This window comes from Botryllus schlosseri, chromosome 15, assembly GCF_051294905.1.
Source record: "Botryllus schlosseri isolate E-star chromosome 15, Bs_hap1, whole genome shotgun sequence".
Classification (NCBI taxonomy): domain Eukaryota; kingdom Metazoa; phylum Chordata; class Ascidiacea; order Stolidobranchia; family Styelidae; genus Botryllus; species Botryllus schlosseri.
In genome coordinates, this window is record NC_137250.1 from 12,895,534 (window position 1) to 12,922,767 (window position 27,234).

The 27,234-nt window shown below is 41.1% G+C and overlaps 3 protein-coding genes across 7 annotated transcripts in view; 2 read left to right on the forward strand and 1 right to left on the reverse strand.

Annotated features, from left to right (window-relative positions):
• The window catches only part of LOC145457346 (L-threonine ammonia-lyase-like), a 237,168-nt gene extending 219,057 nt beyond the window's left edge, over positions 1 to 18,111 (reverse strand). For 2 of the 3 annotated variants that reach the window (XR_013920850.1, XR_013920851.1), the window contains exons 1-9: positions 17,801 to 18,111; positions 17,132 to 17,202; positions 16,555 to 16,726; positions 15,789 to 15,904; positions 15,492 to 15,654; positions 15,178 to 15,300; positions 12,672 to 12,850; positions 12,240 to 12,407; positions 11,826 to 12,133 (exon numbers count right to left, since the gene is read on the reverse strand). Coding sequence is in view for 1 of the 3 variants with exons in the window: in XM_080335538.1 (XP_080191664.1) it covers positions 11,944 to 12,133; positions 12,240 to 12,407; positions 12,672 to 12,850; positions 15,178 to 15,300; positions 15,492 to 15,654; positions 15,789 to 15,904; positions 16,555 to 16,726; positions 17,132 to 17,202; positions 17,801 to 17,941 (1,323 nt within the window). In the remaining 2 variants the exon portion in view is untranslated. Of the gene's footprint in view, positions 1 to 11,555; positions 12,134 to 12,239; positions 12,408 to 12,671; positions 12,851 to 15,177; positions 15,301 to 15,491; positions 15,655 to 15,788; positions 15,905 to 16,554; positions 16,727 to 17,131; positions 17,203 to 17,800 lie in introns of those variants that run through there. The other variant, XM_080335538.1, reaches the window with a different exon arrangement.
• Positions 1,628 to 9,092, forward strand: LOC145457349 (uncharacterized). The gene is made up of 4 exons (XM_080335544.1): positions 1,628 to 2,082; positions 2,590 to 2,903; positions 3,997 to 4,164; positions 6,211 to 9,092. Exons 2-4 carry the CDS (start codon positions 2,600 to 2,602, stop codon positions 6,756 to 6,758), a joined length of 1,020 nt encoding a protein of 339 aa, XP_080191670.1. The 5' UTR covers positions 1,628 to 2,082; positions 2,590 to 2,599; the 3' UTR covers positions 6,759 to 9,092.
• A 1,991-nt stretch (positions 18,112 to 20,102) lies between the features above and the next one.
• On the forward strand, positions 20,103 to 25,807 carry LOC145457347 (uncharacterized). 3 transcript variants are annotated; one of them, XM_080335539.1, is made up of 6 exons: positions 20,601 to 20,919; positions 21,356 to 21,568; positions 21,631 to 21,917; positions 23,570 to 23,740; positions 24,843 to 24,935; positions 25,552 to 25,807. In XM_080335539.1, exons 1-6 carry the CDS (start codon positions 20,781 to 20,783, stop codon positions 25,714 to 25,716), a joined length of 1,068 nt encoding a protein of 355 aa, XP_080191665.1. In that variant the 5' UTR covers positions 20,601 to 20,780; the 3' UTR covers positions 25,717 to 25,807. The 3 variants fall into 3 exon arrangements, 2 of the variants coding, with proteins under 2 accessions (XP_080191667.1, XP_080191665.1); XR_013920852.1 differs by having other exon boundaries at positions 20,608 to 20,919; positions 24,857 to 24,935; positions 25,552 to 25,613; XM_080335541.1 differs by lacking the exon at positions 24,843 to 24,935 and having other exon boundaries at positions 20,103 to 20,919.
• The last annotated feature ends 1,427 nt before the right edge of the window (positions 25,808 to 27,234 follow it).

Genomic DNA, 27,234 nt, shown 5'->3' on the forward strand with positions numbered 1-27,234 from the left:
ATAAATAGAAGAAGCGATTCATGAGGCTGGAAAGCAGTTTTGATATATTAGCTGAAGGAGGGTAGTTGGGAAAGAAGGGGGGCTCTCAGGGGTGGGGGGCGCGAGAAATCTTTGTCAATTTTGTTAATGTCTGTATAAATTGTGACTAAACATGTGTTTCACAACCATTCTGAAGATACGATTATTGAAGATTAAACTTAATTCATATTCTAGAAAGCTTGACAACTCAAACTCCAGCAGTCGCGCTCAACGGAGTATAGGCTGACTTCAACTTCATTTGAGCAAATTTTTGATATTCTTTGAAGATTTAGAGAAATTCCTACGCGCAAGTCATTCATTACTTTATAGCTTTGGCAGTAGCCTAAATCTCTGTGCGCTAGGTAGGCTAGCTGTTGTTGATAGCTTGGGAACTGCACTGCCTAAGACAGACTTAGACGCAATATAGGTTGCCCGCTTTCGCCCTCAATTTGGCTATAAATCAACACGGTTTAATTCATTTCCAAAACTGATCAAATTTAGCATGGCAGGACAGAACGACGCCGTGCTCTCTGTAGTCTTTATCAGCATCAGGATTAGTCTCAGTGCAACCTACCTTGAAATTAATTGATGTCCTTTTCATTGTTTTTTTGTTATTTTCAAACAAGTTTGGGGAAGTTTGTCAGCAATGTAAAAGACTAAACAACTGTAATGCGGATTCAAAATTGGCGTAAGATATACCTTATGTATACTATTATATCAGGGGTGGGCAGCCCGTACGGCGGCATGTGGCCGTAGAAGGGAATTTGTGCGGCCGTCGACGCCTTATTCAATTAGTATGTGTTGGCAGCCGTAGACATGCAAATTGCAATTACGAATTCACTCCCAAATTTTCGAGAGATTTCATTTAATCTTGAAATTTTATTCTCGCTTTTCGCAATTCAACAAAACTTCATTTTTCGATTTCAGTGCAGTAGCGCCCTTCTTAATTGGAGCAGGAATGGTAATCCTCAAGAAATAACAATTCATTCGCGGCTCTGAAAAATATGCACTCTTAGCAACTATTCATAACATTGCCACTCGCGATTTCGGTGCGTACAATAGGCCGTTGTGAAAAGTAGAATAGTCCGGAGTTCACCGGGAATAGATATGGACAGTTTACCATATAGGCATTTTGCGTCCAGATCGTTCATTGCGGCTATGCCCTGGAATGCAGCCTTAGGCTACATAAGTAATCGAAATGTGGCCATGATTAGCAAGAAGGTTGCCCACCTCTGTATTAGATGATGTGCTCTTTTTGACATGACGATAAATGTAAGGGGGGTCAGGGGGGCGCTATGTTTTAGACCATCGCCAAGGGGGACGCGTGTCAAAAAAGGTTGAGAACCGCTGGCCTAGAACGAAAGTGGGTCGTGCTGTAAGTCGGCAGATCATGAATCGTAATAGCATATATCGAGAATAGCATGCAGTCGAAACACCATAAACATCAAAACAACAAGAACAGCAACAACAACAACAACAACAACAACAACAACAACTGCAACAACTACAACAACTACAATTACTACTTCTACTACTACTTGAAAATAGGTTCCGTCATCTGCAGCATACTAATGTCTAATATCGGCATGTAGACCACGACAACCCACATCATCGAGTATGTCGTCGCGGAAAGTTGACGGGGTGTCACTAACAAGAACAATGTCAAAACAATATGCCGTGATCATGACACGGGTGATTACACACACCCCTCCGTCGGTACGGCAATTTCATTTGTACTATAATACAGAATGATTTATTAATACAGAAACTGCTCTTCAATTCGCATTCGGTGATGAGCGGTTGCATAAAAATCGAAATCAATGAGTAACCCGAGTAATGCAAATGCAGAAGACGAATCCATTTACGTAATTCGACAAAATACAATGGTTCGTTGCTGCTCATTTCTCAGTTTCCCACCTCTATACTCAGTACTCACGTGCAGAATCAATTACCTTGCATATACTGCATGCTATTAACGGATCGATGATGGAATTTGCAAGAGAGTAGATTCTGCAAAGATACTAAATTGAGCCGCGGACATGGGAATGCTCTAAATATTTTCTGGTTAGTCTCGTCTATTTGAGGTATTTGTAACACTATCGTCGATTAATATATGAGATCTAGCTTGTCTTCAAGTTGATATATATTTGTAGTTCCACAAATTCGTGCTGCTGAATGCCTGTTTGTTTACATGTGGAATTAGTATTTTATTCGCCAAACAGTTTAATAGTTACTGAAGTGTCTGTGAGAGATCTGGTAAGAAGTCTTTTTTAAGCTATATAAATTGGGAATTAGACGTCAGGCTGATTCGATTCAGCAACTTGCCAACTGTGCCTGCACCCTGCATGACTCGATTGAGTTCAGAGTTGCTATACATGTGGTCGCCCTCGCCACTAGTTCGCATTTCCCCGTAAATGTCTTGGATTTTATCTGCGATATGGACTTATTTTATATGCTTGAAATTTAGGGATTCTCCAAAAGTATATCATATATCACTTTTTTCTGGAGTTGTCAGTTTTGAGACGTCATCAGAACCCCCCTAACGTGAACACGCACTTTCTCCAATTTCAGACTTACGATAATGGTGCAAGCCATTTACAACGCGTTGCTTGGCGTCGTGTTGTCGCTAGCCACCGCGTTGCTAGCGGCCTTAATCATTTACGAGAAACGAATTCGGACTCGACCGTCGAAAAGTACGCAAATTTCCACTACAAAGCACGTTCAACAGCGCGGAGCGAATTCATCCCAATTCATCGGGAAATGCTTGAGAATAGTCAGCATTATCAATGTTCTGCTGTGTATGAGTTCGATCGGAAACGACTTTGTGTACTACAATGGCGTTATCCAAAGCGACTTTCAGTGTTCGTTTCGAAGAAATCTTGCGGGTGAGAACTGCCTCGGCTGGCCCCGAATCGGGACTGTTGGAAACTAGATGACTGCCGCATCGGAACGCATTTATTCTTGATGTGGTTTGGTTACGTTATTTCGTATTTCCGTTGTGATTAATATAGGCTAGTTTCTATCGCAAGGAAGTTACTTAATCGATAACCAGCTGGCCAATATCATATTAACCAATAGTCCAAATCAATTTACCCCAAATCGGATGTATATAAACTTTCCTTGAACCTCTGATGACAGTTCAAAACCTCTGCGAGAAATAGCATCATGATGCTCCGGTTGGGAATGAGCTGATTTCATCAATATGTAACTTAATGCGCCACTCCACGAAACATACGATATGAAGCAGGTCGTTACGCTTAATTTAGCTATAGAAGACTATTGGTAAAGCAGTGCTTACACTGCCAATCAACTTAGGTCAGAGATAGCCCCATGTGAACACCTGATTATCTGGTGAAATGCGTTATCTTTCGTTTGTAAATGTTGTGGATATGATGTGGGCCTCGCACAATGGTAGGAAATGCTCTTTCAAACGTTCATATTCGGGACATAGGTCATGTCATAAACATAGTAGGTAAAACAGATTTAGTTTGTAACACATGGTTTGTGGCAGCACGGTATTAAACGGTTGCAACTCTATGTTACGCCTCACTTTGCCCAATGATCGCATGAGTTTTTTCAAGAAAAATAATTCAGATATATGCCCTCTCCCAGGAGTTCCTAACCTTATTGCAAGGGTAGGTCACTAAATGTTTTCGAAGGTTCCGCGGACACCCTGGCCGCGAAATTTGGAAAGCCAATAACTTAAATAAACGACCTGCTTACTTCCTGGTGTAAATGACCAGTCGATAAACATCAAGAATACAATAATCAATTATTATGCAATTATTATTATTAGTAGTGTTCGTATCGTTCATGCGGCTATTGTGACCTGTGGTGAGTACTGGCAAACATGGAGATATCTCACCGGACCACTAACGGGTCCATGAACCCCATGCAGGTTAAGAACCCCTGATCTATCCGATATGTTGTAACTTGTAATACCCAATATACTGACACTATTTCATTGTTCTATTCAAGTTGCCATATTGGCGGGGTTCAGCTCAACAACTTATCTTTTCCTATGGATGCGTCAGTACGTAGTTCACAGAAGCATGAAGTTCAACTCAGGCGCCAGAACAATACTGCGTGGTGTTTTCCAGTGGGGAGTGCTTGCTTTGATAGTCGCACAATTCGTTTTCACATACAGTGAGTTCCTATATAGTAACTGCTTCACGGGAAGAAAGGTTAGAGACTTGAGACGTCAGTTTCTTGTGGCTCGACTAGACCGAAGTTATTGGCTGAAAAGCCGAAAATTATCATCGGATCGAGTCATTCTATTCCTAGACTTGACATTGTACTTACTAACTATAGTAAGTAAATCGTTTGCGCTGATTTAGAGCCAAATCATGTATCTGATTAATGGATTTCGCCATGATGGCGTACGCCTAGGGCCAATGGTCTACTGGCTGGAGTCTGCTCAAAATGAATTGTAGTGGGCGCCAGGACAGACCAAGCCTAAGGGTGGGAAAATTGTGATTAATTATTACAGTAGGCTACTAATCAAGTATGTCAGGCTTCGAGTCGAAACGAGCATTCGACCTTCATTGATCATTACGCCTTAATAGCATGATCGACCTGGAAAGTTTGAATAAACAGCGCTTATGCTACCACAAACAAAATAATGACAGTCACGCTACACTAAATATTATTTGATATTTTTCAAGCATATCTATTTCCTAGCGCTCTTATGACAATTCTGCAGGTTAACCATTATTTCACAGATATATCTTTACCACCAACCTGCGCATGCGCTTGCGTAACCTTGTGGTACCCGTTTTGGGTGCTGGCGTGGCTGCAAGGCTTCCATGGTTAGACGAAAGTACCGAAACTGTTATTGATACTACTTTCCCCGACTCTAGTATCCCTAATCCCAAGGTGCTGGACGTTTATCGGGGCGCCTCATCGGTGGTTAAACTGGGTTCGGCAACTAAACATATGGTCCAATAGCCTAAAGGGCGCCGACTATGACCCCTCGCCATTTTAATTTACACAGATTAGTTCTCTGCTCCCAAGTGTTAAATTTAAGTCTCATCATATTAAATGCCTAATCCCGGTACGGTCCGCTATAGTTCCATGTTTATATTTATTAGTAGGGATGGTTTGAACGTGAGGTTGACGTTCGCGTTCTCTGTGTGAACCTCAGAAATTTAGAGGTTCACGTACACAAACGAACCTTGGTAGGTTCTGCATTGTGAACCTTTTTCATATATTACAATTTTCACTTCATGATAACATGTTTGTATAAAATTTATTTCATTTCAACTGCGGGCCACTCTATGCGTAGCGCTGACTGCATAAAAAAAATGAACACCAAACGAACATGCACCTTGACCTTCTCAAGATTTTACTTGATTTGTTACAAAAGTTTGCTCGAATATTTAGTTACTCTATAATGCTGTGAGGTAGACCCGCAATCGCACAACATCAACAGCGAAATACAGTACATGTAGCTAGTGAATGATGCTTATTCAATCAATCAATCAATGAAATTGATATTGCTGTCGGATGTAAAAAATGTAGCAGACTTACGGGGTTTGTTGGATAATAAAAACCAAATCCGTGCGATTGGGGTGTTGGCTACTGCTGTATAACTTGTTAGCAGGGTGTAATATCGGTAGCAAGTATAGAAACACGTTTTACACTCTACTCAATATCAACGTAGCAATACTCAGACGCCGAATACATTGTCCGGCGTGATGGCCTAGACCGTTGAGGTACAAGCCTATATTCCCTAGCAAGTCCTCGTCGAAACTGCTGGCAAAGCAAAGGAAGATATATATTTTATGGCATTATTATATCATTTGATTGTCCTAGTTGATACATTTGGCGACGTTTAAAGCGGCAATATGTACTTCAGCATTGTGGCATTATGCGGCCCGAGTCGTCGCTATGGATATCGTGTACAATGTACGTTAATATAGGCTGTCACTTCACTGAAATATAGGGTTGGAATTAGCAATCTGACGTCACGTGACGTCATGAGGTGCACGTTCACGTTCGCGTTCACACAGAACCTTTCAGAAGTTCACACCATCCCTATTAATTGGCTTACTTAATTCATATCGTCATTTTGAATGAATGTACTAAACTAAACAATTCAAAGGATTGGTGATCAATTTGCAAATGATTCAGAATGAGTTTCGGCTGGACCATGGATAAACGAGATCCGCAATAACAAAAACATGTTTTCAGCTGTACTGATTTGCTGTCGACGTGGACGTTACAACTCAACGACCGAACGCTGCTACAAAACAACTCCCCCGAAGTTAGAGGAAACCATCAGTTATTCCTGGATGGTCGGCAGTGTCTTTTTCAACTGCACACTGGTTCTTATGTTCATTCATCCTCTCATAAAACTTGCTCGTCAAAAATCAACGCAGTCGAAGCAGGGATCCCCGAAACGCATGTTGACGCTCGTGAAACGCTGTTTGCTTGTCGCAGTGGCGTGCGCGGTGTCGGATTTCACCACGATGGCGATAACGTATCACGGGATACCAGGCCCTGAGTATACGGAGCTGCGTCATCTTTTTTATAACGTCAATGTACTGCTGCACAGTACATATTTAGTTGTTAGCTTTAAAGAATGGAAACTCATGCTTTTTCCTTGCATCGTCAGAAAATCGGCTTTTTCTGGCACTGATGGGCTTTCTGCAGGCTCATCCACGTCGCACTTGGCCAGGAAAGAATCGACCGACGTAACTTTTCGTATGGATGTAACTCATGCTACTACGAAGTTGTAGCCAATAGCATTGAACGCGCAGTTACTAGTTCTTGGTTGACATGATTATAATCGAGAATATTATAATGTTAATTTGCTGATAACAGAAGTACACAGAAGTTACAGCGAGCTCACTTTATTATTTATGATTTTACATAGATTCAAAGGTATTTTATAAAAAATGGTGAAAAAGGTTGTTCGACTTGTCCTTGTTTTCCTCGTTGACGAAATTTTCTCTCTTTATTTCTAAGAAGCGTGTTGTTTGCAGAGGTGGTCATTCACGAAGTACTTCTACTGTTTTGAAGTACTCAAGTAGTTTTCCTCTACTTCTGGTACTTACTCAAGTAAATCTGATTTTTGCTACTTCTACTTCGTAATATTTTGTGATCTACTTACTTACTTTTTGCTATTTTCAGTTTGTCAAGTAGAAGTAGTTTTTGTCACCAATCAGGAAGATAGCCTGAGGAATTTCGGGGCTGTTTTCACGGAGTATCAACATTTAATTTTCATAAAAGTTTGGTAAAACCCAGAATTTTCGTCGCGCTTCGCGCTCAGTGGATATGGAGTAACCAGTATATGATTTCACGAAAATATCGGTGTAGATAATTTGGGTAGCGGGTTGGCGTCGTTCCGTTCACACCGCATGGTCGCCCTTTGCCCATGTGGAATATTTCACCACAGTATATATGGCTCATCATAACGTTTGAAACTGACGTTTCGCAATATAGCATTTACTCATCATACCGTAATCCAGCAGTCCATAGCATACCACCTTTGAAACTTTCCGTCTTTAGACATGAAATACGTATTCCGCTTTAAGAAGTAGTATTTATATTTCACTTTCAATTCCCAGTATCATATAGCCTACTCTAAGCTCTAATTAATATCAGTTCTTTTGTCTCGATAACATATACATGTTGAAGTATAAAAGCAAGTGTAATAATGCCTTTAATTTCCGGAAATAAAGCTGCACAATATGGCATTTTTACGATCCACCATATTTTTTATTCACGTTCACTAATCGCGCGAAGTGTTCTCACCGTATCCTATACAACTTTTCCGTATTGCTCTTCGACTAAACCACGAGCCTTATACTATGGGGGATGGCGCCATACCATGATATTTTCTAGAACGGGCTGTTTGATTAAACGGAGGATTAGAGTCGCATTTCCATATCAATACTATCGTATTCATTCCATAATGCGGACGAACGCCTATGTTGTCGAAAATTGGATACCTCTTGGTATGCATCAATATGAATCAAGCTCGGCACCTTCCGCATAGCTCAATATGCACCTTTTGACAATCCATGCGAACGAATTACAATCGTTCTCACAACTACTTACTTACTTGAGTAGATTTAAAGTCAGTAAATTCTACTTCAAGTAGTTTTAGGTTGCTACTGAAAGAAGTACTTCTACTCGTACTTGAGTAAAATTTTTCGTCGCTACTTCTACTTCTACTTGAGTAGCTTTCTTGACTACTTTGACCACCTCTGGTTGTTTGGGAATTGCATGTTTTATTTCTTATTATTATGTATCATAAAGCTTCAATCTTTTGTCTGGCGTAGGACACGTAGCTAACAGAAAGGCCTGTGATGTCATAAATCACAATTGCAAACTAAGGAATGCAGTGAGCTCATCTGGCGCTTCCACGTCAACGAATCTATAAAATCAATGGTGATAAAGGAAAATCATCTGACCAGTGAACCTAGAATCGAAACTTTGTATATGCACGTGATTCATATAGTATCGGAGAGGAAGACAGGCTAAGTGTAAGACGTGTAAGTGTTAGGTTATTTGCTCTAAACGTTAGCGTGCATTTAAAAATGTGTAGCTCGTGTATACATGCCTATTGGAAACTAAGGGCTGGGTGAGATCGATTAGCTGAGTGATTTGGTATTTTTTCGACCATGCCTAATTCATTGCACTTTTTGACGATGCTGTGGGTCGATCACAAGATCCATTAACCATTTCACTAACGTGCGTATTTTTCTCGTTCAGCGATACGATGAATCGTGGTTTCGAGGCTTCCACCGTGGATAATAGTATTAAAACTATAATAATTATCGTTGATAAATTGACTCTCACAGGCAGGGAGTGTATAAGTTCAGTATCCTGCTCTTACTGCTCATCGTCTCGGATCATCAAATTTAATATTCGATTCAAAATTGAGTACTCGAATCACTGTGATCAGCCATATTGGTAACTATAGTCACAAGCAGTCCTGCTTTCATAATAATATAATTGTATTTTTTGTGAAATTTATTCATTCAAATACCTTTGCTCACAAAATGGACTTGAAAAGGAAATAAACGGGAAGGAGTAGGGTTGCATTTAAAACAAAAATCAATGTAAGACAAACATGTTTAAAAGATGGCCCTTGTTTAAAACATGTTTTTATTGTTGTTGTGTTTTAGCCATGACGTCACGGATCTCTAATTTTGGCGTCACAATGGATTGGAATTGACAACTGAAAATATAGGGTAAATATTAGGGATGGTGTGAACGTGAGGTTCACGTTCGCGTTCTGTGTGTGAACCTCGGAAAATTTGAGGTTCGCGTTCACAACAGAACCTTGGTAGGTTCTGCACTGTGAACCTTTTTCATATTTTGCAATTTTCACTTCATTATAACATCTTTGGTTCGAATTTATTGACTTTCACTGCGGGCCACTCTATGCATGGAGCTGGCAGCATAAACATTCAACACTGAGCATGCCCTTGACAATCTCCAAAAAATTACTTGTATTGTTACAAAAGTTTGCTCGAAATATCCAGCTTTCCGTTTGTGCATATTTAGTGTCTCTGTGCTGTGAGCTTGACCCGCAATCACATGACATCAAGACCGAAATACACTGTATTTTGTCAGCGAATGATCCTTATTCAACCAATCAACGAGATTGATATCGTCTTCTGATGTAAAAATCTAGCAGGCGTAGGGGGTCAATCTTGACCATATATGTATACTGTATCATAAAAACGAAATCCGTGCGACTGGGGTGTTGGCTATACTGCTGTATAACTTGTTAATGGGGTAATATCGGTAGCAGGTATAGAAACCCATTTTACACTCTGCTCAATATCCATGTGGCAATACTCAGACGCCGAAGACATTGTCCGATCAGGTCGAAATTTATGGCAAAGCGACGCAATATACTGATTTTATGGGATTATTTTATCATTTGATTGCCTCAGTTGATACATTTGGCGACGTTTAAAACGTCAATATGTACTTAAGTACTGAGCTATTATGTGGCCCCGAGTCGTCGCTCGGTATCGTGTACAGCAGATAAATATAGGCAATCGCCTAATTGAAATATGGGGTTGAAATTAGCAATATGACGTCACGTGACGTCATGAGGTTCACGTTCGTGTTCACACAGAACCTTTCAAAAAGGTTCACGTTCACACGAACCTGAACCTTTCAGAGGTTCACACCATCCCTAGTAAATATGGCTACCTGACGAAGAAGGCTTCCGACCCCTGTGTTAAACGGACCAGAAAATATCTCTGCCCAGGACGATATCGTTATGCAGCATTTTACTGTAGACGGTCATCATCATCAGAACATACATTGTCTACCGATGATCTATATCAGTGGTTCCCAACGTGGGCGATTTGGCGGTCTAGGGGGGCGAATATAACGAAGGGGGCGATAGGGGGGCGAAAATGGACGAAGGGGCGGTAGGGGGCGATGGCGCGTTAAAGCGGCTATATTGGAGTCGAGACCGTAACTACCGCATCCCAAACTCCCCAATTGGGGGTTGGGGCCCATAATTATTGCGTGAATTAGCAATAATTAAAGAGTAATCTTTTAGAAATTTTTCGCGCTGCGCGCGATTTAATAGTATCATATATCTTGATTTGGGGGTACCCGTCACCCAACAAAAATACGCATGATTTATGGAAATGGGAGACTTCGGCGTCGGCCATTACTGCGCCACAACGCACCAAGACATATGAAGTTACAAACCATGTATCATGCGACTCCGAGAAGTTTGCCAGAACGATCAGCAGCGAGAAGACCTTGGACGAAAAGGAATGCCCTTGTGCTGACCGAAAACTTCGATATATATACAGATATGTTTAATTGTCCATAGGCGCCTCAATGGCTGGCGTCGAATGTTCCTGTCCTGGCGACCTTAACCCTACAAATGCCATCCCGCAAGGAAAAAATTATTTGCCAGTACAGAAATACTAATTTGAAATCATGTGCGTCTTTTAGTTTGGTACGTTTTGACGATTTCCATATCTTCTGACATAGCAGATATAGGAGGTCACAAAATAGCACCATGTAACGAAGTCAATATAACAACGATTCCGCCCGAAGATGTTTAGTTATTATTTAGGGGTCCTATCTTTTCCAGCACACCACACTCAGCTCTACCGGTAAATCTGATTACGCGAGCAGAAAGAGGATAAAAAATTGATAGCAATATATATGCAATTCCCGACCATATTGACAGATTCAAACATGAATTATACACATTTGTCGCGCTTCGCGCGTTTAGGCGAAATACGGTGACTCACCAAACACTACATGAAATAGGGTATAGCTGATATGTAGCGACAAAAGGCCCACTGGCTGAGGGGTTCTGGGGTTTGGTTTATTACCCTATTGGGCCAAAGACCTATGTTTGGGGAGCTGAAGAAGTGCCGTTTTTATTTTCACATTGGGGGGCGATGATCGGTGTGTAGCTTCAAAAGGGGGCGATGAGTCAAAAAAGGTTGGAAACCACTGATCTATATCTACGTGCTATAACTGTTTAGCCGAGAACGACTTCGAAGGTCCCACGCTTCCAACCATTCCATGTCGCATACGTCGACTAACTATATCGGGTGCAAATCGTCCGTAGGCTCATACTACTTCGAAAGTATTTACACGATTAATTATACAAATTTGAATATAACACGATTTTCTAAACATCATTTATAAAACACTGTTTAAAACAGGTTTTATACAGTGTTTTAAAACGCCGTTTTATTTTAAATGCAACTCTAGTTCAGAGTAATTTGACATTCCTTATGATACATCACCCAACTCATCGCCTACTAAACTTTAATATGTATAGCAATGTGGGATTCTACATTGATCGACAATCTAGATGAGTGTTTTAGTAGAACAGTCGAACATGCAGTCGAAGCCGAATATCCTTTAGGCTGCAGCGAATGAATTCTTACGCGAGGTCTATGGTGAAACTGTGGACTACGAAGAGGTCGCTTTCTGCGTCAATCCCTTACTCAAGTCCCAATTGAGATGTTCACCGTATACGCCACTCAGTACGCCACGTACGGCTGAAAGATGACACGAATCCCTAGTCTCGATTGTGCAACAAACTATCGCCATGTAGACATGAGATCGAACTGAAGAACGCTCATGATCGATATCCTTCACGCTGAAATGCAAGCATAACGTGGTAGTGATCGACCGCAGTGGTCTTTGCAGTCGGAACCAGTTAGGGAGTTGATTGCACTGTTGAGCATTGGTTAAAACAGCCTTACTTGACTTGAAGGTCTGCGAGTACTTTTAGAAGCGCCGAAATTTCACCAGGTCTGTCGCCAAGCCAGACTGTGAATCTAGATAAGCGGCCTTCGTTGACCAGAGCTCTTTTAATGACTTCCACGAGGACATTCGCGTCTATGTTTCCGCCCGACAAGATGCACACGACTCTGGACGAAAATAAATTGTCTCAAACACGTTAGTATAGGAATAGGACGTTTCGATACTCCCGACGTATTAACAAGCATGCTACTTTCAGAGATGCTCAGTAATAAGGAAGTATATTTCTAGATATTCGAAGTAGGTTTTTGCCTATACTTGCACTATACTTATAAGTGGTTTTGTTATTGGACTACTTCCATTTACACATACACATACATATACACATTCTGATAAACTATATCTTTGATTGTATATAACAGAAAACAAAATACTTTTTTCCAGTGATTTCTGGGAGCTTCCCCGAAAGACAGGCCGCATATCCCATCGCGCCAGCACCCTCGACAACTGCCTTTTCCATTTCCAGCAGGTGCAACATCGCGACCGGAAGATACCGCTCTGGTACTGTGATGAGCTTGTCGACCTTCGCCGTTGCGAACGCGTTGTATCCGACCTGTGCAATAGGGCTGTTCAAAAATAAATTTTTTCTGGATTCTAGCCACTCAGTCATTAAATTGTCAGGTTACCCTAAAAAACGCTGTACACCAAATTTGGTGCAATTCTAACAAGTATAGGGCTCCGCAGATCCAATTAAATTTTTTAATTTAAACAGGAAAATTGAAAATAAAAATTGAATTTCTCTGTCAACCACATGAGATTGTTGAGCTGTTTTCAGAGACGATGCAAAACAAGTTTGACTCAATTCCAACTAGTAGAAGCGGAGTTATTGGAGTTTTTCGTTGATAATCCTCGGATTATCCACCAATTTTTGAACAGCATTACTGTGCAATTTTCAACGAAGCCTAATCTTATTCACTGTGAGAATGATGTATGTATGTGTATTGTGTATATGCTATCCCGTGGTAGGCAGAGATGAGCGGAATTGGAATTTCTATGTCCTAATTCAATCCAAATCCGAACCTTCAAATCCAAATCCAAATCCTAATCCATAACTTTTTCATATTGTAGTCCATATCCAATCCTAATCCGATTCCAACTGAAAATTAAAAAAAATGCTAATTTATGCAACGGAGAGATTGGAAATTTTTCTTTCACAACCAACGATTCCTTTGATTCAAGATAACTTAGTAACAACAGAGGTGGTCAGTAACGAAGTACTTCTACTTTTTCGAAGTACTCAAGTAGTTTTCCTCTACTTCTGGTACTTACTCAAGTAGATCCTTTTTTCGCTACTTCTACTTCTACTTCGTAATATCTTGTGAACTACTTACTTACTTTTCGCTATTTTTAGTTTGTCAAGTAGAAGTAGTTCAATGCCCCAATAAGAAAGATAGCCTAAGGAATTTCGGGGCAGTTTTCACGTAGTACCAACATTTAATTTTCATAAAAGTCATGTAATATCAAGAATTTTCGTTGCGCTTCGCGCACAGTGGATTTGGAGTGACAAATATGTTCTAACGAAAGTTTAGCTGGATATAATTTAGATACCGGGTTGCGTTGTTCCGTTCACACCTTATTGTCACTTATATCAAATATTTCGTCACAGTAAGTATGCCCCCCCCCGTAAGGTTTAGAGCTACCGTTTCGCAATCTAGCAATTACCTATTATACCTAGCAGCCCATGACGTGTCCTAATCTGGAAGAGTGGACTTTGACTTTTTTAACGTTAGACTTGTTTTAGCAGACCACCTTCGAAACTTTCTGGACAAAAGACATAAAGTATATTTTCCGCTTTTTAGAAGTAGTACTTGTATTTTTATTTCAATTACGAGTATTATACGTTGAGTTCTAATTATAGTTTCAGTTCCTTTGTTTGGAGAACATACATGTTGAAGCATAAAATCAAGTGTAGTATTTTCCGAAAATAAAGCTATACACTATATGGCATTTTTACGATCTGTCATATTTTTAATTAACGTATACTAATCGCGGAAAGTGTTAAAGCCGTACCCGACACAATTTCTCTTTATTGTTCTTCGACTGAACTAGGGGCCTTATAATATTGGGGAGGGCGCCATGCCGTGATTTTCTCTAAAACCGGGTGTTCGAGTAAACAAAGAATGAGTAGAGCATTCCATATCAATATACTATCATATACCTCCCATGATGCGGACGAATGCTCATGCTGTAAAAAATTGATACCTTCTGGGTTGCATCAATGAATCAAGCTCTCTGCACCTTCAGCATAGCGCAATTTGCAGCTTTTGACAGCCCATGCGAACGAATTACGATCGTTTTCACAACTACCTACTTACTTGAGTAGATTTAAAGTCAGTCAATTCTACTTCTACTTCAAGTAGTTTTAGGTTGCTTATGAAAGAAGTACTTCTACTCGTACTTGAGTAGATTTTTTCGTCGCTACTTCTACTCTACTTGAGTAGCTTTCTTGACTACTTTGACCACCTCTGAGTAACAATAAGTATAATAATAACTGATCTGAGTAAAGTTTGTCGCCATTCGCCACACGACATATCAGTCTCCCAGAAAATCTGTAAATCCAATCCAAATCCTAATCCGTTCAGAAAAAAATCTCTAATCCTAATCCAATCCAAATCCGACAAAATTTCACAAATCCTGCTTTTTCAAATCCTAATCCATGCTCATCTCTGGGGTAGCCTACAGCTAATTCATAAAAAATGAAGCTACAAGAGTAGGCCTGCGTATTACACCTGAAATCAAATATCTACGTCCATTTTGCTGTTGGAAATATTTTCAAGCATAATAAGTCAATTGTCGAATGTTCATACATATTACTGATAGTCTCGACAACAAATGATCATACTTGTAACAAGAATGTTATGCTAATTGCTCATTCCTCACCCTGGCTACGTTCAGACCGTCTGAAAGAGACTGCCTAGCTCCTGTCATCGTTTGATAACATACGGTAGGACCGTGGTTTTTGGAAGCCGTGTGCCATCCGGGGCATCGCTCCGATTCTACACCCTGTAAAAGTGAATGATTCTCGTACAAATTGAACCGGACGCGATTTAAAGGTAAGCGGTGTGTGGCAAATGGCAAACAATTAGTGGAAATGTGATTTCGTCTTAGAACAAGCATTTTTGAAAGGCTATACCGTTTATGATGTTTTCGTTTATAAATTGAATCAAGTCGAACATTATGAAATCAACACTAACAATGATTGTGACGTTTGCATTGCGATATTTGGCCGCTATCGATACTCCTGCGATCAGACCGCCTCCACCGATTTGAACGATGATGTAATCCGCATCCGGCACGTCATCCATTATTTCTAATCCCATCGTGCCTTGGCCAGCGATGACATCAGGATGATCAAATCTATGAGTAACGAGGACGAATTAGATCTGTCAGTATGTATGGTGCCTTCGATTGTTCATAGAATGAGCGAATCCCCATTGTCTTTTCGGTGAACCGTTCGGTAAATAGGTTTTCGAACACAAGGCAAAACGCACCCGTCAATGTATAAAAGTCTCTCTTCGTTCCTTATCCGCATAGCATGGACTTTCGCTTCATCGAAAGTGTCTCCATGAAGAATGACATTTGCCTTTAAAGATTTGCAGCTCTGTACCTATATATCCGATTACAACAAAATGATATAGCATGAGTCACGTGTAATAGAATCATTGCAAAATTCGTCGCCACAGAATGTATTCACAATCGCGTATGCTGTGTAATATTATGCCATATGTTGCTATGATGTTCCGTGTTCCCTGGATTATGGTAAGAGCTGGCCCTGTGACAACAATTTTACTTAACCATGGAGTTTAATTGGGAGAGTGCCAGGACAAGTAGCATAGACATTAGACATTCGCAACGCAACAGATGACATTCCTGCCTCTAGCAGCACAACTGCATTGTAATGCTGATCGCCATTTCAGTATCCGCCACAAGAAGTACGGAAAACGTACGATAAACGTATACGGTAATTTCACACCATACCGGACCGTACTTGGGGAATAAATATCGTGCCGTACTTCACCAAAATCTAATCGCACCGTACCAATCCCTTGATTGCAACAGGAATTATTTTCATTTAATATAATTCTACATGGTTTGCGCCAAATGCACATTGAGTAGTTATAGCTATATGAACAGACTGCGTATAATTATCACTAAAATTCATCACACCACGGAGTTGTCTCAACACCACATCATATATGCGTTACCGTTATCCTACTATTCGGTATCATTGGGCGGGGGAAAAAGTACTCCGCTTACCTTGACTTGCGGTGCGATCACTGGCATTACCACAGTCACTTCAATTCCCAACTTCCGACCTTGGTACGCCATTGATTGTGAGTGATTTCCAGCTGATGTCGTGATCACCCCGCGCTTCCGCTGCGCAGCTGATAGCTTTTTCAATACATTCATCGCTCCGCGATCTTTGAAGCTACGATTAAATGAAATTTTAGAAGGTTGAGTTACTGGGGTGTAGACAACCTCGGTGTCCGGTCAATACCAAGAAAACCATTACCGAGAATGCCATTACCGAGAATGGACACCACAGAGAATGGACATTACCGGGAATGGACACCACAGAGAATGGGCATTACCGAGAATGAACACCACCGAGAATGGACATTACCAAGAATGCAATATATGCAATGCAGGCATGTTATGCATATGTACAGGTCGTGTGTATATGTGCATTACGGCGTTGCCACATTCTGTGTCGATTCTCAGGTGTAAATTTAGACAACGTCTGTCCCAGTACGTTAGAGTCTTGGCATTGACCATTCTCGGTAGTGTTCATTATCGGTAATGGTTTTCTCGGTATTGGTATATAACCACAAACCTCCCGGTGTATTGCATTTGATCCTTTTTGAAGTAGAGATCGTATCCCAGTCGATCAGACAGTCTTGAAGGCTGCAGGAAATTTACGGCGGTGATACTTTTAAATTTGAGAGCGCTACGATTTAACGAGTCTTATAGTGCGTGCTGAGCCCCATACGTGACGTGTTGACAATAATCATTTGTTTTAACTCTGGCCACTGAATCCATGTCGACTTCGTGCCAATGCGGCAGTTACCAGTGTATAGGCACACTGTAAGTAAATGAATGGGTAGAAAGTAGGTAGCCTATATCTCGTTCTTTACACTCATTCCAGTTTGCGTGAAGGAGTCAAGTGCACGCATTGATATTGATATATAATATACAAGTGTATAGTGACCGTGGGTTCTGTTTATCGGCACCAAATCGGTAGATTATACTATAGCCTGTTGCAATTATATGGTATGTATTTAGCTAAGCTCGGTTTGATGGTGGCCGAGTATAGTGGTATATTTCGCTATATGCTGTCCCCAAACCCATTTTACCATGATTGGCAATCACATCGATGTGGGAAGTTTATATCGTTTGATTCTGGTGTGATTGCAATCAGTTCAAACAGCCTGCAACATAATCTGCGATGTTTACCATACCGGAAATACAGAACTATTGATAGAAATTGTCTTCTTCAGCTTACCGTGCAGGGTGTTCTCACAATGCCTGCCTTGATTAATTCTTGAGCTTCCAGAATTTCACCAGGAAGCACAACTCTCGGCTTCAGCGGATCTGAATATGGATCACCCACGCCGCACGGAGATGCCGCATCAGTGCCGTCCATGTATATAGCGCGGATGCGAATCCACTACCTTCTCATTCCACAATATGTGATAGTAATTCTCCAGCTACTTTGATTGAATCTTTACCGATATCTCTATATAACACGCATTATACGAGACCTGCAGAAATAGGCGTGGCAAGCCATACCTCCGTATCGTAGACTCTGTGAACCAATGAAACAGCTTTATTTTCAAATTGATGCGATGAGTCGGTCATGACGGCTAAATCTATTTCGAAATATCTGTGGCGTATTTATGAATCATGTTTATACTACGTTTTGTCAATCTCATGCTGGTTACAACCCAACAAGCACGTAGCCAGCCGACAAAAAAGAAGGGTACCGACTAAAAATATAATTCGTTGTCATGTCTGATGAACTGGGTGTTTAGATAGACGCATTGTTGCGACGTCGGCGTCTCATCATTTGACTGCACGCAGTACCCAGCGATTGTCCTGAACCATTCCAAGTCCATGTTTGAGGACGGTTCTACTTATATATTACTTATGCCACTTATACTATTTCCGCATTGGACGCGTGAAATGACATTTGTATTGAAAAATGTGATATTAGTATCAACTGTTACACGGCAATGCACATCTCTTTTAAGTTAATTCGATCGATATCGACTGCAATTAATGCATGTGTTAAATTGTGAGAAAAATACAAATCTTGCTGCCTTGATCTCAAATCAAGCATGGAAATTAGTCAAGCTGATTTGCATGCACTCGATGAATAGAAGAGAGCCTTCTGTCAATTCTGGGGTCATGGACTCGCGGCCCGCAAGACGATTTGGAGAGAGAGAGAGAGATGATATTCTTTTTCGCCTGCACCATCGAGATGCTTTGACGACGGAGTTGCGAGACGGCCCCATGAGGTCATCTAGTCTGCGCCCCCGTTTTTTTCTCCTCCATGCTATCCGTGATTGCTGAGCGCCTAGCAGGATAGTTGCGGATACCAATTTTCGAGTCTTTGGTATGACCCGGCCGGGGATCGAACCCACGACCTACCGCTCAAGAAGCCGGACGCATAACCATTACACTATCTCGCTCGTGTAAAACGTTTCTTCAAGCTTTCGCGGGCCATACAAAACGGTCCGGCGGGTCGCAGTTTGCGCAACCCTGCACTACACCATGCGAAGCTGCAGTTGATTAATTCGGTTCATATACATTTAATCACTGTAAATACTCTATCAAATCTCATTTTCATTGCCACAACTTGCTGTAGTCGTTTAAAATTCCAACTTCGATTTTACTGTCTATGGCGTCATAAACGCACACAATTTTCGTATCTAAAAGTTCTTTCCTCTATGATGTCACAATATGCGTATTGTTCGAATTCAACATCTTTTTGCGTTATTTCCACTTTAAGACCTGAATTGGTTGATATAATGGTTGAGGTTAAGATTCATAAAAAATTGGAGACTTCCTTCAGTTATACCAGATCGTAGGTTCGTCTTAATGCTCCTAATAAATGATTATTATTAGTATTTCTATCGATGTTCATGAATGACTAGATTTGGAGCATTTTTACACCAAAATCACGCAATTTGCATATTTATTGCTTGAGAATAAAGGACGAAAGAATAGGTAGGACACAGACGGGACAAGCATCACCTGTGATAGCACAATTTATTGTAAATAGCTTGGTCTTTATAAAAACTTATATTAATCGAATAGAATTGTCGCAGTGATTCCAAAAATCCCACTATTGATCGACTTCGCAATTCTCAAAGTATTCGGAGGTAACAACACATTGCGCTACATGCCTTTATTTTACCGGCAATATCACTTAATCAAGAACGTGAATAGCTATGGCGTTGTTCGTAATTTTAATTTGTAATTGTGAATGCCACATCCACGGCAGTTCATATCTCGCCGTAGATCAGGAAGACAAATGTGTGTTTGAAAACGGCATTGTCAGGCGTCGCCATGTCTGCTATTCTCTTTGATCGATCAACGTATCGTGCAATCCAAGATTTCGAGGCGGGTACACCGAATTCGCGAGTGATATTGGTCGCCGGCGTGACAGCAACTTAAGGGTGGGGGTGGGGGGCAACCATGAATACGCCACTGTCTTAACATCTCAAAGACATGTTTATGCTGCCCCTGCAACAAGAATAATTATTCTTGCCGTTATGAATATTTACTAACAAGTTGCTGCAATATTGCTAAATTAAGAACGAAAAAAACCTTGACAAATAGCCATATCGTACACCCAAAAGAGCCAGAGGTTACCGAACCATGACAGAAAAAGGTTCGCGTTCACACGTACAAGAACCTTTCAGTGGTTCGCACCATCACTAAGCTTCTTGCACATAGTTACAGATAAAAAAGATAAAATGACTAGGCAGCGTTGGCGGCACAAGCACGTAATTTAATCAACAATCGGCAATCCAGCACGCTTGCCCGTAGCCCTTCACTTTCCTTATCCACCAATTACTTTTCGCTAATGATTAAAAACAACCCCGTCGGTAATTCTTCTTCTCATCGATTTTCAATCTCGAGCTCATCTATCCTTTTCTGGGCACTGTCACAGTGTATGCTTATGCTGCAAATCAGGAGATGGAGAAGCGGTATCTGCTACATCGAGTAGGCGTGGTTTTTATGCAACTTAATAGCAAAGGGAGCTTGTTAAAGGAAGATAGTTACGTAACTTACGTTGAAATTAGACTCATGTGTATTCATCCAAATGCAATTTCGTATGCATTTGTGTATGCTCTCGTTCTCTGGCAAGGTTGAAACTAGATCTCAGAAGTCAATGTCAGCGAATCTGTATCCTGCGAAGTCGCGTATTCATTTTTCTTCAGACGTTTTTGTTGTTGCGTACTTTGTTGAGGTTTATGGCTGTGGCGAGCACACCCAAGGATTATTCCCCTCGTGCCATTGAAGAGCTTTTAGAGTGCGCCATATGTCGATCGAGACTGCGCGATCCAAGGGTGCTGACGTGTCAACATTACTACTGCAAAAGATGCTTGAAAGGTAATTACTATTCATCGATACTAATTTTTCGTGGGGGCCGTTAAATGATAACAAACTATCTCGGAACTACATCGGTTGCTGTTATTCCTGAATCAGTTAATTGCGATTTATCATCGTTCGGGAGGATTATGGTATAGTATCAGCGGCAGCAGCATATCCTGCCAGTACATGCCCCTTATACGCACATTCAAATAACTCGCACACGTAAATACATGCATTACATGCAACTATTCCATCGATTTCGTATGCTGCTCTCTCGAATGTTAATGTAATATGCGTCCCACATTATTACAATACTCCACACGAGGTGCTTAATGAATTGTCGTCTATTCCGACTCGTAGTCCACCATCAGTGCGATAAGCAGCACATATTACTGCGCGTGTTGCGAGTCGGAGAGTCGTGACACCTTGCGTTTCACAATCGTTGTCGGTTTAGCCTCCGTCGGTACTGCAAGCAAGTCGCTCAAGTGTGCGCTGTGCAGGAAAGTCACGAAATTATCGTTCGAAGGCGTTGACGCACTACCTCCCAACTACGCCGTCAAAGGCCTCCTGTCAATAGCTCACCAACGCAAGCCGAAGGAAACGGAAGTTACCAACTCTTCATCTAAACTTGACGGTAACAGTAAGACGGATGCCAACGATAATGAAGGTATACGGTCACGAATTAGTGAAGAGTTGGATTGCTGTTTACGGTGTATCTGGAAATTACAGATCATAATTGCGGCGATTCGAAAGGGGTAGCGGAGGATGGAAGGACCACAAAAGTACCACGGTCGAAAAATACTGCGATATCGAAGGGCAGCAATGTCGCTAGGATTGTTGCCAAGTCCATGGCTGCAGACGGGAAAAACCGTGGTCGACAAGTTGCGCTCAATAAGAAGAAAAACAAATTGGTTTTTGTCCCTGTCTGTTCTTCGACAGATGCGAGCACCAGCTCAGATTCTTCCTGTTCTGATTCTGAGCTCTCGCAATTTACATCGACCAGCGATAGCTCTGAGGTATGTACAACACTGTCCTGGCCATAGGAAGGCAGCTTTTCCTCTCTCAACAAACTTTTGATCTACTCATTGTAACGCCATCTGTACTCGGTACGTCACGACTCACGATGTATCTGTGACGCCCCTAATTTCTGGAAGTTTCCTCGCTAATTTTTTACCACCCCTCTCAAACTCCCATTCTGGTCATTCTGGATTCACGCAAGAGCAAGCATGGAAAAATTATTCAGACAGTCTCGCGTTATAGGGGAGATGTGGTACCGATGGATCACTGGGACCGAAAATACTTGAAAAATTCTCCATGATAATTCCATGATTACACTCCGTGAATTTGTCTACAGTTACATGCTGACAGAATATTTCCTCACATGCAAAAAAATTCGACCTGCGTGAGTTATGGGGTCTGTGACGAATGATTTACGTTTTAGGGGGTGTAAAGTAAATTTGGATCGGCATTTGCATTTTTCTATATCACCTTCCAGACTAACAAAACCGCCATAAATTTTGATGTGAAGTATAGGGCTTATATCAGGGTATATAATGGCACATATTTTTTTAATCAATAGTATCTTCGAGTGGACTATTTTCAAGTCAATTACAATATTTATGGGGTGGGGGACCTATGATACCATAGCCTAATCAAGCAAAATTGATGGGCCAACCAATCACTTAACAACAGAAACTCGCCTACATATATATAGGCTGTAAATCATAGGTACCTGTGGTGTTTTATCGCTATTACGAGTTATTTGAAAGTCAAAATGTCGATTTGCGGGTAATATGTATGTGGCATTAATTTTGTAAGTTTAGGCGTATATCAAAACATGATTTTATGCCAATATTTCAGTTGATATAATCGATTTTATTCTTGAAGGTCACGACGAAACATTTTTCATTGGCTTGCTGTAGCTTAGCTTATAGTACACAACAAAACAAGCAAACAAATTTGAGTTTTTGAGCGTATGTCTCATAGGTCCCATGGTCGTGTGCCGTTGGACCCACCGGGTGGGGACCGATGAAACGTTCGAGCAACAAATTTTAAACGTGTATAACTATTTTTTGAAAAGGCGGATATTCATGTAAATGTCCGCGATAGGTAGAGCTTGTATCGAAGTGTTGAGACAGCAAAAGATCTGCCATTCTCGGCTGAAGATTTGAGGGCCAGAGATCATTTTGCAATTTTTGATCCATCGGTACCACATCTCCCCTATGCGGAATATCTACAATCTCAATCAGAATTGACATACGGGAGTCACATTGTGCCGAATTTAGACTTACTTGAATTAATGCTATGTTTGAAGGCTATGTAGGATTGTATAGGAACTGTAAGCGGACACAGTCGGTGGCCCCATTATATGACCAATGTCGAATCGCCGAAACCGGTTGAAAATGCAGAATCTACTTCAGGCCAGGACGAAAAATGATGTCAACCGATTGGGAAAGTTATAATTCATTGGATTAGGGCTACATTGATAACGCTCCCGTTTTAATGCGTTTTTATTTACGCACGACTCTGCGCTCTGGTACATATAAACCAGTTTCTTGTACGATACCGAATGCGGTCGACACGAGCTCCCACCACTAGCAGCGTTATTTTTTACAAACGCGCCTCATAAGCTTATCAGCGGCGAATATAAAATACAAACTGATTCCAGACCACTACAAGTGACGATTCGAGCTCAACCGAGGACGATAGCAGTGACGACTCCCTGTCGAGTTTGTCAGATAGCGAATTGTCGGATAGTGAATGCGACTCCGATGATTCTAGATACGACGCCATACCTTCTGCATCTTTGGCGTTCGGGGACATGAGTATAGGGACGGAGGTAAGGTGTAAAGGTGATATGGTACTTGGTTTCTTAAGCTTGCATGTATTAGGTTTCTTTACTCGCGAATAGAATTATGTCACATAATTTCGTGCATGAATGGTTAAACAGTACACGCTATGCGTACTGCGCATGGTACAGAGTGATAAGTAAATAAGTAAGAGACGATGTATAGAACTGGAGTAGGCCTACACTTGTTGCTGCTTCACAAAATTCCGAAAACCGTGTCGTGTCGTGTATGTATGTCATAGCTTAAAGGGGCACTGCGCTCTAAAAATGATGTGGTCTCAAATTGAAGGGCAAAACGAAAAAATATTTTTGGCCGCAGCCATTTCCTTCAGAACGACACCGTAATGGAGCTGCATTTATGTCAAAATCGGGCCTATATATTCTATGTTTAGGACGGATAGATAATGTCCTAATCTTATGTATGAAACATTGTTTATGTATCAAACATTGCTAAACATGATCTATTTCTGTCCTAAAGAAATAGAATACAGTGGGCCCGATTTTGACATAAATCTCCCGACTGAACATATTCCGTTGAACGCGGTATAGTGAGCGAGATAGTGTAATGGTTATGCGTCCGGCTTCTCGAGCGGTAGGTCGTGGGTTCGATCCCCGGCCGGGTCATACCAAAGACTCGAAAATTGGTATCCGCAGCTATCCTGCTAGGCGCTCAGCAATCACGGATAGCATGGAGGAGAAAAAAAACGGGGGCGCAGACTAGATGACCTCATGGGCCGTATCGCAACTCCGTCGTCAAAGCATCTCGATGGTGCAGGCGAAAAAGAATATCATATCTCTCTATCTCTCTCTCTAAACCACCTTGGGGTGCACGACATATTTCCTTCATAACATCGGCTGACAACTATATAAAGTTCGATCTCTGCGTGACTGCTGGAGCGTGATTGCCCTGTGGAAATTTCAATGAATTGCAGCTCCTTTACGGTGGCGTTCTGAAGAAAATGGCTGCGGCCAATTTCTTTTTTCGTTTTACCCTTCAATTTGAGACCACATCATTTTTAGAGCGCAGTTGGTCAACAATGCGGTCGTATTCACCATGCTTTCACGTATCAGGTGATATCAATTTAAAATTTAGGTATACGTTTTCAGTAAGGTTCGAAAACCGATAAAGGGGAGACTGGCTCATATCAAGGGGTATCGACAACAATTATTAGCAGGTGTGGAACTGGTAAGTTGGCCAGACCTATATTTATCTGAGGAGTTCCCAACCTGAAATACGAAATTCGCTTGAATCCCAGTTCTCTTTATTGTTGTAGAGAACGGGACTCGATAGACATTGACCAGTTCAAAGTCTTGCAATTGTACCAACTAAATGTTCGATTATACTCCCTGAAATTCCACTTGGAAAAGTCGCTATCGTAGATGACAAAGTGAAATAATTGTCACAAAATCCTATCAACGAAATCTGTGTATACCGCCGACTTAAACATAGAGCGTGGTAAAGAAATCGGGTAACCGGAGCACTTTCTAGTGCATAATTTTCCTTTTAACACCATTCCAACCGGCGATGATGAGCCCTTGACAGCTATTAATATGGGGAAATATCTGCGAGAAGAAACAGGATCTTTTTACATGTACCACCTTGGGGTAGATTCACTCGCTTATGATTGTAATTGCCGTGAAAGCTAGAATTCCCTATCTCTATTCTTCTTCTCGATACTTGTTTGAAACACGTCCCAAGCTAGCTAGCTATAATAGGTCTAATGTCCAAATAATAATCTCCGTTCATGTATACGAACTTTGGGAGTCGTCTACATCTATGTATAACCATTATATCATTGAAGAACTCTGGCGATAAATCTTGGATCAAAAAGGAGTGCAACGCAGCGCGTGGGACATCTTTGCATCAGTGGTGGACTCAGAGGACATCAGCTCGCGCCATCGTTCATTTGGATGACTGTCTGGCCTCCGCCGTCGTAGATGCTATGAAGGAGGAATGTTTGAAGTAGTTGACGTTACAATTCGAAGTTTCATGTGTTGCTGCTTTCCATTTTCCAATTTTCGCATACTAATATATCCTTTGAAATATTGATGCGTAAATGTTGCTATGTTTGTAGTTGATTCCATTGCGAGATGAATAGTGAATTACCTTCACTTTCGTGCGATGATAGCGTGTATGCATCAGACATGGGGTGATTACCTCATGAATGTAATCGATTACGATTACGATTACTTCTGAATGAAGCGATTACGATTACAGCAAAATCAGGACGTAGTCGATTACGATTACGATTACATTGGAAAAGTAATCACGATTGCTCACGATTACATTTATTTTGCATCTTAGAAGTTATATTGTAAGACAATATGTGGATTGTGCTGAAAAGGCCTAATGATAATGAGATAACAAACTTCCTATAAAAAAAGTTGTGTCATTTGCTTGTTACGTCATAATGTACATATTGCCCATTTTTATAGTCGACGATTTATCGCACCAAACGATTTGCATTCTTGCCAGGTCCATGACTGCCGCACCCCAAATTTACCAATAGGGTGGGGAGCGAGCTCGAAGGGGACTCAAAAGTATTTCGTAAACCAACATGAATTATAGAGTATTTTCGAGAGATTTAATTAACTTGAAAATTCTCTCTAGATAAGCTTCATTTTGGAATGCATACGTCTCCCCCTCAACAAAAAAGCATACAAAATTTATAGTTGGGTTGCATTTTAAACAAAAGTTAAAAAAAAACTGGTGTATTTTTAAGTTGTATAATTTTGCCACCATATTTGTAAATGCTTTCCAAATAACATGTTGTATGAGCCTACGGACAATTGGACAATTACCACCCGATTTAGCCGACGCACATCGATATAGGATGGTTGGAACCCCTCAAAATAGTCCGTTCAACAGTTATAATAAAGCTATTTCGTCTAAGAAACTATATTTACCCTATGTCCAATGGCTTCAAATTCTATATTTGTGCGCTGGTTACCAGTCTGTCCGTCGTCGATCAAGTTTAGTGGAGTATGGAAGGTTCCCCTTCAAACGAATCGAATAAACTCGAAATTAGTGCCACTGAAAATCTGGTGCTACGTCAATATTTGAGAACTTAATTCAACGTCGTGCACTGACCATTGTCCAAGTCGGTAACCAATTATACTGCAAGCTCGCAAGTGACATTGTGCAACCATTCAAGAATATGACTGTATCAAGCATACAAGAATGAATACGCAAAATTGATGATTAGAAATCGGAAAGCGAGAATCCAATCACTAATTGCCTTTTTATATTTAACACCAAGGCAGGGTTCGGACACCGCATTGACTAGCTTGCATCGCGGCAATTGTAGGCTATGCGGACTACAATAGCGATCTGGGCTGCTTCGATGCATTTCTATATTTACGTTCGCAAATCGATACTGGAGTAAACGAGTCAAACTCGATAGATTAGACAGCTTGATGACTGCTTGCAAACGTCAGCGGTTTTGTAAATTGCTCGCGATCTGGCAATCCACGGGTTTTGATGT